The sequence below is a fragment of the Embiotoca jacksoni genome, unplaced genomic scaffold (genome assembly GCF_022577435.1).
Source record: "Embiotoca jacksoni isolate LCO1_2020_lvr unplaced genomic scaffold, fEmbJac1.0.p SCAF_14, whole genome shotgun sequence".
In the NCBI taxonomy this organism is placed as follows: Eukaryota; Metazoa; Chordata; class Actinopteri; family Embiotocidae; genus Embiotoca; species Embiotoca jacksoni.
In genome coordinates, this window is record NW_027185274.1 from 17,236,700 (window position 1) to 17,252,312 (window position 15,613).

Genomic DNA, 15,613 nt, shown 5'->3' on the forward strand with positions numbered 1-15,613 from the left:
TAAATCTGATGTACACATTTGCAGAGATGGCTGCTCTTATTGTGGTGAGAAGGAGACGCAGGGAAATCAAAGAAGAAGTAGAGAAGTCTTTACTCCGCAAAACAAGTGCAAAATAAATGTGCAAAGCTTTGGAACAGTAAATCAGGCCCTAAGCGTTTAAATTGAATCCTTTTAAGTAATAAGAAAAAACATACAATACTCGTGCACAGCTGTGGTTCTTAAAACACACAACAAAGTACACAAATTGCTACACATATTCAATTTGTGGATGTCGGTTGATTTTGGCTTTTTAAGCGTGAGGATTATATAAAGTCACGGAACTAATGAGCAGTCTGGAGTTTGTTAGCAACTTTCACTCATCAGGCGAATCCCGCTTTAAAAAAATAAAGATAAAGAGTTTTGCTAGAACGTCTTAAATAATTCATACATGATGTAATTCAGCATAAAAATTCCTCTTCTTTTTTTTTTTTTTTTTCTCTTTCTCGCGGAGAGTGATACCTTTTCTCGTATTGTCCATTAAATAAGACTAGTGCCAGTTGATTACATACTGTATCTTGGTAGCCTGAAATCTCCACTGGTTATGTTGCAATTATACTCCCACGAGCAAATAGCTACCCCTCGTAAAACAGCAAATTGCTCTTTTTTGCTTCAGTTTTCATGCCGTTTAAAAGAATATGATGTAAGATGTTAATCAGTGAGCTCTACAGGGGCTTGGACACGGGCTCGATCACCAACTGGGCAAACCGAGCAACTCCCCAGACGTCCCGCAGAGCCGCAGCACCTCCCAAAGCTCCAGGGATACTCCGTGTTATTTGGGTCTACCTCATCTGATTAACAGCACATACCCTGAAGTATACAGAATATTAATGAGGGCAGGTCCTCTGTCCTCCATTTTGTAGACTCATATTGACTCTGTGTCTAAATCTAGTTTTGAGGGAAAGGTTGTTTTATCAGGTCGCTTCTGGTGTTTCTCTTTTTTTTTCTTTTCAAATAATTAACACATAGAAGAGTTCAGGCAACATGGTGCTAATTCATTGTTGACACACTGTCAGACTACAACTGACAATTATTATTGCAGAGGTAAAATGTCAGGGAGGTTTTACAATTTTAGAAACCAAATATTAACCCTAATGTGACAACTTGTACCACAGAAGTTTTGACATTTTTGCGTGAAGAAATAGCTTTTTAATTTTCAACTGATTTTCTGCCAGTTGACAAATCGACCAATCGTTTCATTTCTAGACTGTTTGTGGTTTCTTCGTAAAACTGACACGTTCAGTGGAGGGTCAAGAGGAACCTCACAACAATTTTTTTGCATACATTGGCCGATTGATTAGGACGTTAATGTAATTGGTTAGGTTAGGTTAGCTGTTTCGTCCTGCTTACCGTCTTTATGCTAAGCTAAAATAAGTTACTGCTGGCTGCAGCCTTATATAAACAAACAAACAGACAAACAAAACAGCGAATAGGCATATTTTCCAGCTACTATTCTCTTATAATAATTCAGTGCTCGGTTCGTTAAATACAAGAGGTGTATCCTATTAGTGCAAGGGGCCAACAAATAGATGTGATAATAATGTAACCAACGGGACATTTTACAGACACCTTACATTACTAAGTAAAATCTAATAAATGCCAACCAACCCTTTTAAATCACACTCTTTTCATTTTACAGATTTTCTGACGTATTCTTAATTAGCTTTATAAGATTTAGATTTTGCATCATCCTCTTGCTACTGAGTGTTGAATTTTTAGCCCAGTTCTGTTCCAGCTGGTGTCCACCTGTGTTTAAAACGCACCTTATTTTTCAGCATCGGCCTAAAAGGCGTATTCAAAACCCAGACTGAAGTTGTGGTCGGGCCTGCAGCCAACAAACCGTTGGCTCGCAGGATAAAAAGCACTTCACACTGACCGGAACAAATACACTAAGAGCAACTCTAGCCCCGGGCTCCTATCAGGTGCCTGATAACACTAATAGCCTTTGTGTTGGTAAGAACACATACGTTGAAAATAACATGTTGCGTTCACATGCATTTTAAAAGATTTTCCATGCCAACAACGACTGCCTGCATCAATCTCACATTTCATTTTATGGCTCTCCTCTTCCTACTTCTGGTTGTTTAGTGTTTCCATATTGCAGAGAGTATCCTGATGTAGTTTGAAGGCAGAGAGCAGCGTTCTGCGTAGCCCGGGGTTTCGATATGTTTGAGGGCTTTCATACAGCTTCAGTCAAAGTGACACGCCGCTTGAAAGACCGAAGATCTGATGCGAGCTGCCTCTGCACATTACAGAAGCTGGCTCACACTAAGCTGATGTTTGAGTTGTCTGCAGAGAAGGTCTTAAAATCAGTCTGTTACTCCCATCATTAATCCCCTTTATAGTTAATAACGTGCATTTGGAGAGGAGGCGCTCTGCTTGTGTTTTGGTGGATTTTAAAACCACTGGTCAGCTGGTTGTTGTCTGTCCAGATGTAACACATGTATTGAACTTTTTTCATGTCGGTATCAGATTGTAATTTTAGTGTATCTCAGGGATCTGTTCCACTAATTTGTCTGCTATTGTGGTGTAGCAATTAGACCGAGTGAGTATTTTGTGAAAAAATAAGCAATTCAAAAAGTAAGATGTGGACATTAGTGGTTAAAATGTGCTGCAAAATGTTCTAAGACTGGGATCGGTCAGATACTTTTATTTGATATCAGAGTATCAAGGATGTAATGTGTGTCTTGTGTAGAATTGCTGCCGGTTTGGGTATAATTTAAACTTTCTGCACTGTGGTAGACCACAGACACAAAGTGAAGTGTGAAAAATGGTGTGGAAAATATCACAAAATAAACACACACAAAAAACAGATGCAATTTGTTAAGCCCTGCGGGAGAGGTTTAAACAAAAAACAACAAGGGGTGCATTTGCTTGAAAACAACAAAGGAAACAGAAAGAAATCAATCAAACATGATCCATACCAAATTTAATACGTATCCCTGCAGTTGTTTTGGTGTGTGTTAAACCTCCCATCAGCTGGAGGATTGGGTCAGAGGCAGAGTGCTCCGTTTGGATCCACACATTAAGGGCACAGAATGAAAACATATCATGTACTGTTGTCTAAATGACATCTCTTTACAGCACGGAGGTGATCAGCATTAGTCACCATTCATCCCTAATTGCCTTTGTATTCTGTACATGCAGTAGTCATAGAGAAGGACAGAAAATCGGGTGAGTATCCCATTTAAAGGAGAGAAATACTGCCTCCACATGTCATAAAGTTGATATTACATGCAAAGTGCTGTGTCAGAATGTCGTGGCTTTTTTTTTATATTTGCGGCTCCATTATTACGCTGTAATGTTTTTAAATCCCTACAGGTGGCAGCAGATAGCTGAGATGTATTTATAAGAACATCTTTATGGTTTTCTCTGACTCAGCTTGTTTTCTGTTCCTCTGTAGCCCCTGACATGCAGCTCCTTATTAAGTGTAAAACTAACGCACAACTTTGAGAGCTGCAAGTGAGGCAAGAACATTAAAAGCCTCAAAGCATCAAGCAAACGAAACACACCTCAAAAAGACATTTAAAAACAATTAAAAACAGAAAAGAAGCACACAAAATTAAAAAAAAAAAAAAATGAAATAGAAACAAGCTAAAATAGCATCATGTATTTATGAAATAAAAGGATAAAAGTGACAGTGCAGTGTAAGACATAAAATACAGAAATAAGTTGCAGTGCAAAATGTTAATCGAGATCCTCAAATGTGGTCAATGAAAGGCTGCAGCAAAGACAGTATTTACATCTCACAGCATCATTTATATGTATCTTACAGGACATTTGCAGATTTACAGGCGATCGAAGAAAAACATGACTGACTATGATGTCAATCTAATTAGTGGTGCACATGTATTGGACTTGGATTTTGTTTTAATGTTCATTTACAGAAGTGTGTTTGAACAGTTTAAACCGCTTTCATTTGTAAACTGACTTTTCTCTTCTGAGTTCAATTTTAATTATTTGTGTGATTTCTGTCAACATGTGGTCAGGGAATATTTTTTCTGGGGTTATGCTGATGAGGCAGAGGTGAAATGTTGTCACTGGTCTGGCAGGCAAACACCGGACTCCGAGCAGAACTAAGGCCTCTTTGTGCTTGCTGATGATAAAAGTTGGTTGCGACGACATCTGGCAGCGACACTTCACGTCTGCAGCGGTGACGACGAGCCTGTGGTCTGAATTGCATTGTGTAAATCATCAGTGAAGAATGACATCTTTATGATGCGGACGCCGTGGGGGACGGGACACTGCATCCTCTCTTCATGCTGTTACGTAATGAATATGCATATGGATGCGTCTCTGTGTGTCCCTGTGTGCGCTGATGTGTGTGTGGTTGTATGTGAGCTTAGCCAGACTCCTCCACATCTCTGCCTACGCAGATTAATATCTGCGGTCCACAAAGGGAGCCCTGTGTGCCGAGCCGGACAGACTCTGGGGACAATGAGTGCACTGTGACAACACCAAGCCAACTGATACGCACCCACTTGGTCCTGAGATTATAGGAAGCACAGGCTTTCTGCACTAAAGGTGATAATTGAATGACGGAGCTCTCCCAAGTTTTCTCAAAGCTTTTCTTCCGAGTCATTCAGCGTCACTGCAGAGAAGTCCGTGTCTTTGATGTTTGAGCCTCTGCCTGGGCTGCTTTCACATGAAAAGTGGCCTGTTTACGGCTCGATATATATATACATATATATATATTTTATTTTTTTATTTTTTTAAGAAGAAGAAGAATAATGTATTTGATAAAACACAAGGTCAAAGAATAGTAAAGTTGGTGAGACTCCACAGAGCTGCATTTTTAATCAGGCAGCTGCCACACTCTGTTTTTGTTTGACTTTCTTCTGTCTGAACTGGACAGAAATTATAATGATTATGTAATATACATGCCATAAAGCTATAGAGTCAGAAGAAGAGGTTGGTTTCAAAACGATGCTACTCAGTCAGCGTATCTTTTCTTGTTAGTCACACTGATCTCCGCTGAACACATTGCACCTCACCTCCACCGCGCCGCTGACCTGCACTCTTCTCCCGTCACCCAGAAACCAGTGTGCACATCAGGACTGTATGTTGCCTTCTGGTACAGTAGTGGAGGAGGTAATACGAGCTATTTTAAAACCTCCCACAGTGGAGGATGCACATGTGAATCCTCCCGTAGATAGATAGATAGATAGATAGATAGATAGATAGATAGATAGATAGATAGATAGATAGATAGACAGACAGACAGACAGACAGACAGACAGACAGACAGACAGACAGACAGAGATATGAGCAGGACAAAACACTAAAACCATGGATGTACAGTGCTGCACGTGTTTATGTGCATGTAGGCGTGAGCTCCAGAGAGTATGCATGTGTGGTCACGGCTGTATTGGGTGAAAGAAGATGAGAGGAGGCAGGAGAGTAAGATAAACTAAAAAAAGAGAGAAAGGTAGACATTTGTTTTGTGAGCCATCCTGAGCTCTGTCAAACAGCAGAGAATGACACAAACGGAGATGAGATGTCATCTCCTACCGTCGACTACTTTCACCACCACTACTACTACTGTATATGTTAGATCAGAGGGGGGGAAACCAAATAGATCTTGGCAAGGTTTTGAAAGGGATTTTGGGTAATCTGAGTAGATGAGAGAGCATGTTATGTTGTGCTTCAGGGCAAATGGGCAGCATATTCAGTTAGAAAAAACAAAAGCAGAGTTGATCTGCAAAAGGACGTTTTTATGAAGATGATCATGGCAAGTGGCAATCAGTGTTATAGTTGCCACACAGGAGATGAGACCGACGTAAATTAGACAACCACAAAGTCAAAAGCCCGACGCTGTCTAAATGTTGGACACATTTCTTCGCTGATTTTGTCACTTTACTGCCAGCTAATAGAAAAAGATGTCTCCTGTTGTGTTTTTTATTTTTTATTATTATTATTTAAATGAATTAACACCAAAAAAATGTAGCTGACTGGACCTGTGAGATCCCATCAATAATTACTCAAGCAGCAGATTTCTGAGAATTTATCCTAATTTACATCCTTCAGAAGGAACCGCTTTAGATTTTCTTTGAAATTCAAATGCTGCCGAGTTGTGACGCTAACAAGAAAAAAAACCTAAAAATAAATACAAGCCACATCAGCTTTTTAACTTTATGCACACTGAATAAAACACTACAGTATATTTGGAGGGCATTTATATCTATGAGTCATCCGCTGAGTCATACATATGTGATGCTGAGGCACAAACGCTGGTCAAACATCCCCTCTCCCCACACAGCCCTAAACTTACAGAACTTGCTTGTTCCTCTGCTGCCTCCTCCGGTTACTTCTTAGTGGTTGGAGGAGGAAAAGGAGTGTCTGTGAACATAATTGGGGGCCACACTCCCTTTGGCGGAACGATTTGGAGGGAATCGCTCCGAAATGGTGTGCTGAGGCAAAATATGCAACACTTAACCACAAAAAATTTTCAGCCAGCCCACAGTTGATTTGTATTTATTACATGTTGGCCGATTGCATGTCATTGCTCGCCAACAGTGCAAATAAAAAGCCTCTCAGGGTGCCCAAGGCTACGATCCAGCCCTGCTGAGCGAGCAAACAATGCTCCCCTCCCCTCGCATCTCTGTTCTCTCAGGTAACATTCACTCAGAAGTGCACTGCAGGTTGTTCCCTTTGGTCGTTGGGAGAGCGTTGGGCTCACAGCAGTCGTGGACAAAAGCATGCAGACATAATGTATTTCAAATATGTGTGGCGCTCAGCAATCAGCCTTTAGTGCAGAATTCATGCAGTGTTGCTTTCTTTTTCTGCAAAACAGAGTTGATTGAGAACTTTTTTTCATTAATTGCAAACTCAGCGGCAGAATAAATAATACATTCAGTTTGTCCTACCTACACTTAAAATATTGACTTTGCTTTAAGATTTTCTTCATCATTAGATTTGTTATCAGGGATGTGGCTGTACTCAAGCCTCTTTGTTTCTAGGATTTGTTGAAAAAAAATGTAGAGTAGATGGAGATGGATTTAATATTTCTCTCACCAGAATTATCCTCTTGGCAGTGTGGTAAAAGCTTTGGAACTGCCTTTGAACTCTCATGCTGCAAGAGACAGTTTTAAGGAAACAGAACTGATGGTTAAACCAACAAATAAATATGGGGAAAAAAAATAAGATATGGGGGGCAAAATAATTTAAGGGATAATACTTTTTTAATAAGGCAGCATTTAAAAGGATTAAAAAGGATTTCTTGGTGTTTTTTAATTAGACTATGTGATTATTAATGTTGGTAGTTTGTTAACAGTCAGATGCTAATTAATGAATTTTGGTCCAGATTGTCTGCAGCTACATCCTATAATGCTCAAGTCAAAAGGGACATTTCACTACTTGACAGCAACAGCTGTCAACTATGATTATTTTTTTTAATTTATTATTTATCTAAGTGGTTAAATTTGGGTATAAATTGTAGAAGATTTATAAACAGACATTTCCTGGTGTCCATGTGTCATAGCATGTTTTGTCCAGCCCAGAGTCCAGAATCCAAAGAATTCAGTTTACTATCAAATAAAACTGACAAAAGCAGCAAATCCTCACACATTATAAGCAGCATCAGGAACATGTTTGGCATTTTTGCTTTAAAAATGACTAATAAATTAATTGTTTGATATCTGATGGCCACTTAAAAGTAGATCTTATCAGAAGCTTCTAAGTAATCTATAATAATAATAATAATAATAATAAAAAAAATGAATAAAATTAAAAAAAGATATATACATATATATATACAGTGGTGTGAAAAAGTGTTTGCCCCCTTCCTGATTTCCAATTTTTTTGCATGTCTGTCACACTTAAATGTTTCAGATCATCAAACAAATTTAAATATTAGTCAAAGATAACACAAGTAAACAGAAAATGCAGCTTTTAAATGAAAGTTTTTATTATTAAGGGAGAAAAAAAAAAACAGAACACATGGCCCTGTGTGAAAAAGTGTTTGCCCCCTCCTGTTAAAAGATAACTTAACTGTGGTTTATCACACCTGAGTTCAATTTCTCTAGCCACACCCAGGCCTGATTACTGTCACACCCGTTCTCAATCAAGAAATCACTTAAATAGCCCAAAGTGAAGTAGACCAAAGTGAAGTAGACCAAAAGATCCTCAAAAGCTAGACATCATGCCGAGATCCAAAGAAATTCAGGAACAAATGAGAAAGAAAGTAATTGAGATCTATCAGTCTGGAAAAGGTTCTAAAGCCATTTCTTAAGCTTTGGGACTCCAGCGAACCACAGTGAGAGCCATTATCCACAAATGGAGAAAACATGGAACCGTGGTGAACCTTCCCAGGAGTGGACGGCCGACCAAAATTACCCCCAAGACCTCATCCGAGAGGTCACAAAAGACCCCACAACAACATCCAAAGAACTGCAGGCCTCACTTCCCTCAGTTAAGGTCAGTGTTCATGACTCCACCATAAGAAAGAGACTGGGCAAAAATGGCCTGCATGGCAGAGTTTCAAGACCAAAACCACCGCTGAGCAAAAAGAACATTAAGGCTCGTCTCATTTTTGCCAGAAAACATCTTGATGATCCCCAAGACTTTTGGGAAAATGCTCTGTGGACTGACGAGACAAAAGTTGAACTTTTTGGAAGGTGTGTGTCCCATTACATCTGGCGTAAAAGTAACACCGCATTTCAGAAAAAGAACATCACACCAACAGTAAAATATGGTGGTGGTAGTGTGACGGTCTGGGGCTGTTTTGCTGCTTCAGGACCTGAAAGACTTGCTGTGATTAAATGGAACCATGAATTCTACTGTCTACCAAAAAATCCTGAAGGAGAATGTCCGGCCATCTGTTGGTGACCTCAAGCTGAAGCCAACTTGGGTTCTGCAGCAGGACAATAATCCAAAACACACCAGCAAGTCCACCTCTGAATGGCTGAAGAAAAACAAAATGAAGACTTTGGAGTGGCCTCGTCAAAGTCCTGACCTGAATCCTATTGAGATGCTGTGGCATGACCTTAAAAAGATGGTTGGTGCTCGAAAACCCTCCAATGTGGCTGAATTACAACAACTCTGCAAAGATGAGTGGGCCAACATCCCTCCACAGCTGTAAAAGACTCATTGCAAGTTATTGCAAACGCTTGATTGCAGATATAGATTCTATCTATCGATCTATCGATGTGTGTGTATATATATATATCTATATATATATATATACATGTATATCTATATAGATAGATAGATATAAGGGGGGATGGTTCACCAATGATGTTGACAAGATAAAACATATAGCCTAAAAATATATTTTCTCACAGAAAACAATTTTAAATTAATATTTTTGTGTGTGTGTCTTTGTTAGTGTATCTTGGGACAACGTTATGATTATTTTTGTTTTAAATGCTTAAGTATGCAGCCTATATTGCGGCGCTTTCCCTTGAGACCCGCGCACTAGTTAACGCCAGGTCCTTTAGTCCGCCCGCGCGGAGTAATCGACGCGTGCGAGCAGGCTCGGCTTGTCAGTCAGACTTTGAACTGAGCACTGGCGCTCATCACCGCTAATCTCTGACCGCTGCTCGTCTTCAGCGACGCCGCCGCCGACACTCATCACCGACGAGCTCAGCCGTACAGATTAGGATGAACAGTTGCTGAGAGAGGGACACGAAACCCGAGCGGCGACACCGTGGGGAGCGAGCGGAGACTTGACGTTTGCTACGCCGTTTAAAACCGCTCTCGGGAGTTGCGATGGTCCGGTCAAGGGATGTTTTTTTAGCCTTGCTTCTCGTGGGCTTCACAGGTAAGAAAAAAAAAATCCCACACTTTCACTCCGAGGACGCGTTTTTATTTTTTTTTTCTTCCAGATTCCCCCTTTTTTTTTTTTTCTTTATTTTTTTTTATAATGTTTTCGCTCTGCTGTGAGTGAACGTCCCGTTAATTTCCACCCTTTTTTTTTAATTGCGGTGAGGAGGACCGCGGGCATCGCCTCCTCCGCCCGCAGGCACGAACCAGCAGGTGCGCTGGTTACGGTGCCACGACGGTTTGCTAATTAGCTTACTGTCGAGCTGTTGTTTGTGAGTACGGCGTCTCTGCTAATGTGTGACGGTGCTATTATCCACACACACACACACACATAAATACACACACACACACACACACTCTCTCTCTGCGGGGCTCTGCTCTTTTGCCTGCCCATCCTGTACGCTGACTTTGCATTATTGCACATTTTAAATAACATGTGATTCCCAAAGCTTTGAACGTGGTTTTAATCTGGATAATTTTGTGTGAATAGAAAGATGTCGTGGGTATTACATTTTTTTTTTTTTTGCTGCGTTTGCAGTCGTGTTGATGTGGGCCGTTGGTGCCTGCTTGGATGGGATGTGTTTTCTTGTTGATGGGGAGTGATGCTCCTTGTATTTGTACACACACACACACACACACACACACACACAAACAGCCCTCTGGCCGGACTTTCAGCCTCTCCGTTAAAGATATGTTACGCAAACTACAATTGGCATGCACCTGTCCGCGCCTGTGTGCAGGTCCGACGCTGCTCCGAGGTCCGGCGGTGTTGACGACGGACGCCGGCGTGGAAGTCCGCGGAGGGTCCATCGGGGACATTTGGTGCTTTATCATTTGGTCCCTCTGGCACGCTGATGCACAGCAAAGCACAACTTCCACTCTGAATCATCTGTTATGTAATCAGATGCCCACGATAAAGGCTTTGAAATCAGATCCTCTAAGTTGGTGAAATGTGTCGTTACGCAATTGAGGGGATTTTGTGTGAAATTGCGTTTTAACAGCATTTGCACGCCCATTTTTTTTTTTTTTTAATTTTTGATTAACGTCGGTGGCTCGACATGTGAGGTGCTTTAACGTTTGATGTCCTCTTAGCCACGCTCGGGTTTAGGTTTTGTTTTTTTGTTTTTTTCGTGGGATAGCCTTTTAATCCTTTATGTACGGTCGGATGTGTGCAGGGGTGTTCCTCGGGCAGCAGAGGAAAACGCAGTGGGAGTGGAGCCCTCACTGCATTGTAATGGTAATGCAATCTCTCCTGCGTTCATTGGGAAATATTCAGTAAAAAAAAAAAAGAGTTTGCATGACCTCAGGTATTGGGATTATGTTTTCTAATGTGCTGTAATCTCATGTAAGAACACTGCAGTAGATCTGACACTTTAAAAACAATTTTTTTTTTATTGCTTTTTAATGCATGTACTTTGAGTTACTTGTAGTATAGCGTGGTCAATTATGGGCTACTTGTAAATAGCCTGTGATCTAAAAGTGACGAGAATAAACGGAGAAGCTTCAGCCTGTAAAAATTCTCTATTCTGTTTGAGAGCGAACATCTTTCTATGTTTTTGCTTGCTGATATTCGTGTCTGAAGCTTTGAGAGATGTGCAGGGTTTGAGTCTCTCCAAATAAAGTATCTTTATACATCTGTGGAATATAGCCCGACAGAAGCTAATATTGATATTTGTAAATACAAAAATATCATGTAATAATATTGTTTTTGATCAGGATTCCTAAAATGTATTTGTTTTATTGCCAATATCAGGGTTTCTCCCAGTCTCAGGAAGGCCTGGGTGCTGTAGTAGTGTTGGAGGGCTTGGTGTTTGTACTTAAAACTCTACTTTACTTTCATGTAATATTATAATTACAGAACTAATTAAAAAAAAAATGGACTGTCTGCCTTAAATACAACGCTGTGAAAAGAAACCCGATTGGATACTGCTCCTAAGTGTCATGAAGGTCGAGAAAACTTTGAAGAGTTGTAATTAAAATTTTACTTAATAGGACATTTTGTAGTTGAACAATATAGTTGTCAAACTATGTAACCTAATGGTGACACCATTTCTAAATGTCCTCTGAGATATCTTTGGTATTTTTGTACTGCAGTTTCTTGTTATGTTGGTCAATATATCAGCCCCTCGGGTGTAAGAAGATATTGATGTGCTTGAGTATCAACATATGTTTTGTGACAGTATTGATCCTCTTTATGGTATGTTCTTCATACTGTGACAATTTTCCTAAAATTAGATCTAAAAATCACAACATATTGCTTTGCTTGCAGCATTGCAATATATTTCATTGCAACAACTGAGTCCTAATTCTTTATGTATTCTTGCAAATTCACAGTCCAGCCAGTTAATTGCATAATTTGGAAGGAAAGTGGAGAATTTGAGGTTTGGTTTTGGTTCATATTATTCATGATAACTTGGTAGGCTTAAATATACAGTTATGCACAATATTGGACAATGTGTTGTTTTGTTAAATACAGATATAACGGAGCCGCGTCGTCCACATACTGACCTTTAACGAGGGAGACTACCTTTAATTAACTGATCACTTTCTCACATAATCGTCACTGAAGCTAAAATTTAAAGGTTTTCTCTTAACTAATTTGACCTTTTTAGGGTTTGCAAAGATCGTCACAAATGTCAGAAATGGCACTTTAGAAAAGGCACTTTTAAACCTGGAGTCGTCGAATGGCCGGAGATCCTAATGTATAGATGATTATCATGGTAGGGTAGCAGTTTTAATGACCGATCTGTTACCGAGGAAGGATTAACCCTCTTTCTCTCCCATCTCTCATTCCTGATAGCTGTGTGCTCACTGAACCCGGTAAGCCTCCTGACATCATTATTAATTGATCCTCTTTGAACTGATAACTGGAATATGAAATCATTTCAGAAAATGAAATATAGCCTGTGGGAGTTAAAAAGGGAGAGAATTGAAGAAAAGCTAGGCGAGATTAAAAAAAAAAAAAAAGATGAGTTCCAAATGTCCTCCAAAATGTGAGATTGGTGAATGAATCCTTTGAACAGGAAAACGTGTTTTCTCTACATTACAGTGGGATTGTTTTACTCATGGTGTTACATCATCAGTCAGGTCAGGTTGAAATCATGACGTAGCTCCATGCTGCTCCACTTGCAGAGCAAGATGGAGGCATGGCTGACCGCAGGGCAACACACAAAGGGCTCCAGACCTTTTTACGTCTGACTTAGCTTTATTAGGATGGAAGTCAACACTGCCAAAAGCAATGGCTGCAAATCCAACAGCCCCAGCCTAATAAAGCTGGGCCCTGTGTACTGGCAGAAGTGCTTCCAATATGACGAATTTACTCGGGAGCTCCACCAAAATGGATTTCTCTCGTCCAAAACACACTGCTGTAAATAATGCCGATTTCTCCTCAGTCACAGACAGAACCACAAGCAATCACTTTGCACAATTACTGCATCCGTTTGAGCATGAAGAGCTTTACACTTTGTCCCCTAATGAGACTCACAATATCTCTGCTCAACATGTTTAACCTTGCAGAGAGGCCACAGTGGAAAAGCATATAATTAGCGCTGCAGCTTATTTTTTTTTTATACTTTATTGATTAATCTCTTCATTAACATTTGTGCGACTGATTGACCATGTTTAATTTACCTCTGTTGTCAAGTAAAACACCCAAAAGGTGTTCCATTTACAATAATATAGAACAGGGACAAGCATACACCACTCACATTTGACAGCACATATGCTCACGGCTCGGTGTTACACACAGCTGCCACAGTGTTGTATCGGACCACTTAAGCGAAACACATTTCACCATCCTATTAAAACCACCGGGGACAGAAAATGTGTTTGTGTGCGAACACTTAAAAATTAAAGCAGCAAACACGAATGCATGTTAACGTGCACATTCAGAATTATGCTAAACCGCACCGGCTTCTGACGTCTGGTGTCGAGCAGCACTCTGACAAATTGCATTAAAACCTTACACTCGGAGATCCAGCGGAGAAATCCATCCAAGAACATTTCTTTTCACCTCCAATTACTTTTATTTTGTCTTCTCAAATACCTAAACCTGCCAACATCAGAGTGTCTACTGACAGGCTACTGCAGCGCTTTAGAGGAGATTTATTGAACCAGGATTTGTTTCAGACTGTAAAAGAAACACACAACTACTGAACCGGGAGACGTAGATCAGCTTTTTATATGTCCAGTGTTCAAGTACTTCATCTATTCAGACTAGTAATTTCCCAAAATGTAAATGCTGTGAAACAGTGAGTGATAAACCCATTTTAGGGAGAGAGAGAGAGAGAGAGACTGTGGTTGTTGTCACCAGGACTACTTGACTCTTTGGTGATGGGGAGTGGATCAGACAGATCCGGGTCTGAGAGGACGGAGCAGATTCACCGCCTAAGGAGGCTAAAAAGATGACATTACACGTGCACGTGACCCTGTGAGGCTCTGGAGGAGCAACATCCATCAACATCCTCTCCCGAGGGCTGGCTCACACTGGGGGCTTAGCAGTGCTTTTCTTACTGATTAGCATCTGCCGTGGTGGTTGAGTCCTGATGCTGTTCCCGTGAGGTTTGACTTATTGTATGAAGGACTGACGTTAATCAGCCGTAATTTAAAAGTATGAAACGGGTTAAATGCACAGAGCCCAGACAGCCCTGGGACACGAGCTTGGTTTGTGTTTCTGTCGCTGGTGTACGTGAATACTGAAAACCTGCTTCAGACGCTGCTGTTTACCCAAAAGTTGCAATAACTTCATACTAAGACTGCTTCGAATCTGAAAGCACGCTGAGATCCTAGCTCTGTTAGGAAATTAGAGCAATGTGCCCTTCATCAAATTAAGGGGAAAAAAAAGAGGCCATCGCTGTGACTACAGGCTCCCTGCGGACATGTAACCCTAAACTGACAAACCTTCAGGCTTTTAATGGCGTCTCACAAAGCTTTCGCTTTGCGGGACAAAAGGAGTCAAGGAGTGTTGCAGACTGTCAAAGGCCAGACAGCTTAACACGCCAACACTGTAATTGTATGTTTTGAGTGCTCCAGTTCTACTTTAAGCACGATAAGATTTTCTGTTTGTAAACAGCTGAGTTTATCTTGTGATTAAATTGACAATGATGGAAACAACTTTGAGCCATTTAAATGTGGCTGTTTTCATTCCTCTCTCTATTTTTTTTTACCAAAGGTTTGACCGGTCCCCTTCAGTGGCGCAAAGGCCCGTGTCACCTTTTCTCCAGGCTATTTGCTTGCAAATAGAGTGATTTCTCTGTTTGCTTGTCGGCCCTGAAGAGAGCCGAGAGCACCTCCTGGCTCCTTTTGGCCTTTCTGTGTCTTATTTGGCAGAGAGAGAAGCAGGGAAAAAAAATCAGGGCTGCTGTGACCCAAACGAAGTCATCACAGCCTTGTCTGAGGCTCATGTGGGCCCTGAAAGAGGAAATGATCTTATAATCCTGTCACTTCCCATGCTGGAAGGAGCTGTGTCCCTCTTTACAAGAGACACAGATGAGTCTTCTCAACTCCAGCTTACCGAGTCTTTTTGATCGTACAGTACGTCTAATTTAAGAAAATGAGTATCTCATCTCGCCCCGATAAAGCAACATGCTGTTGGCGAGGGTTTAGCTCTCAGTTTCTTTTGTGAAGAGTGAAGAGAAGCAGTGTGTGTGTCTTCTCATGCATCCATGCACATTATGGTGCATTCATTACTGAAACCCTGTAAGGCGCATCACCATCCGTAGAGCAGGGGAAATTCAGATTGCTGTGCTTCAGGCTTTCTTTTTATGCAGTCACCATAATGTGTCATCGTTGTGCTCCTCTACAGGCGGAGGTACTG

General features: G+C 40.8%; 1 protein-coding gene across 1 annotated transcript in view; it reads left to right on the forward strand.

Moving 5' to 3' along the window:
• Positions 1 to 9,518: 9,518 nt before the first annotated feature.
• ncam1b (neural cell adhesion molecule 1b) overlaps positions 9,519 to 15,613 on the forward strand; it is a 70,069-nt gene continuing 63,974 nt past the window's right edge. The window contains 1 exon segment of the mRNA XM_069148365.1: positions 9,519 to 9,796. Coding sequence (XP_069004466.1) covers positions 9,745 to 9,796 — 52 coding nt within the window. The 5' untranslated portion in view covers positions 9,519 to 9,744.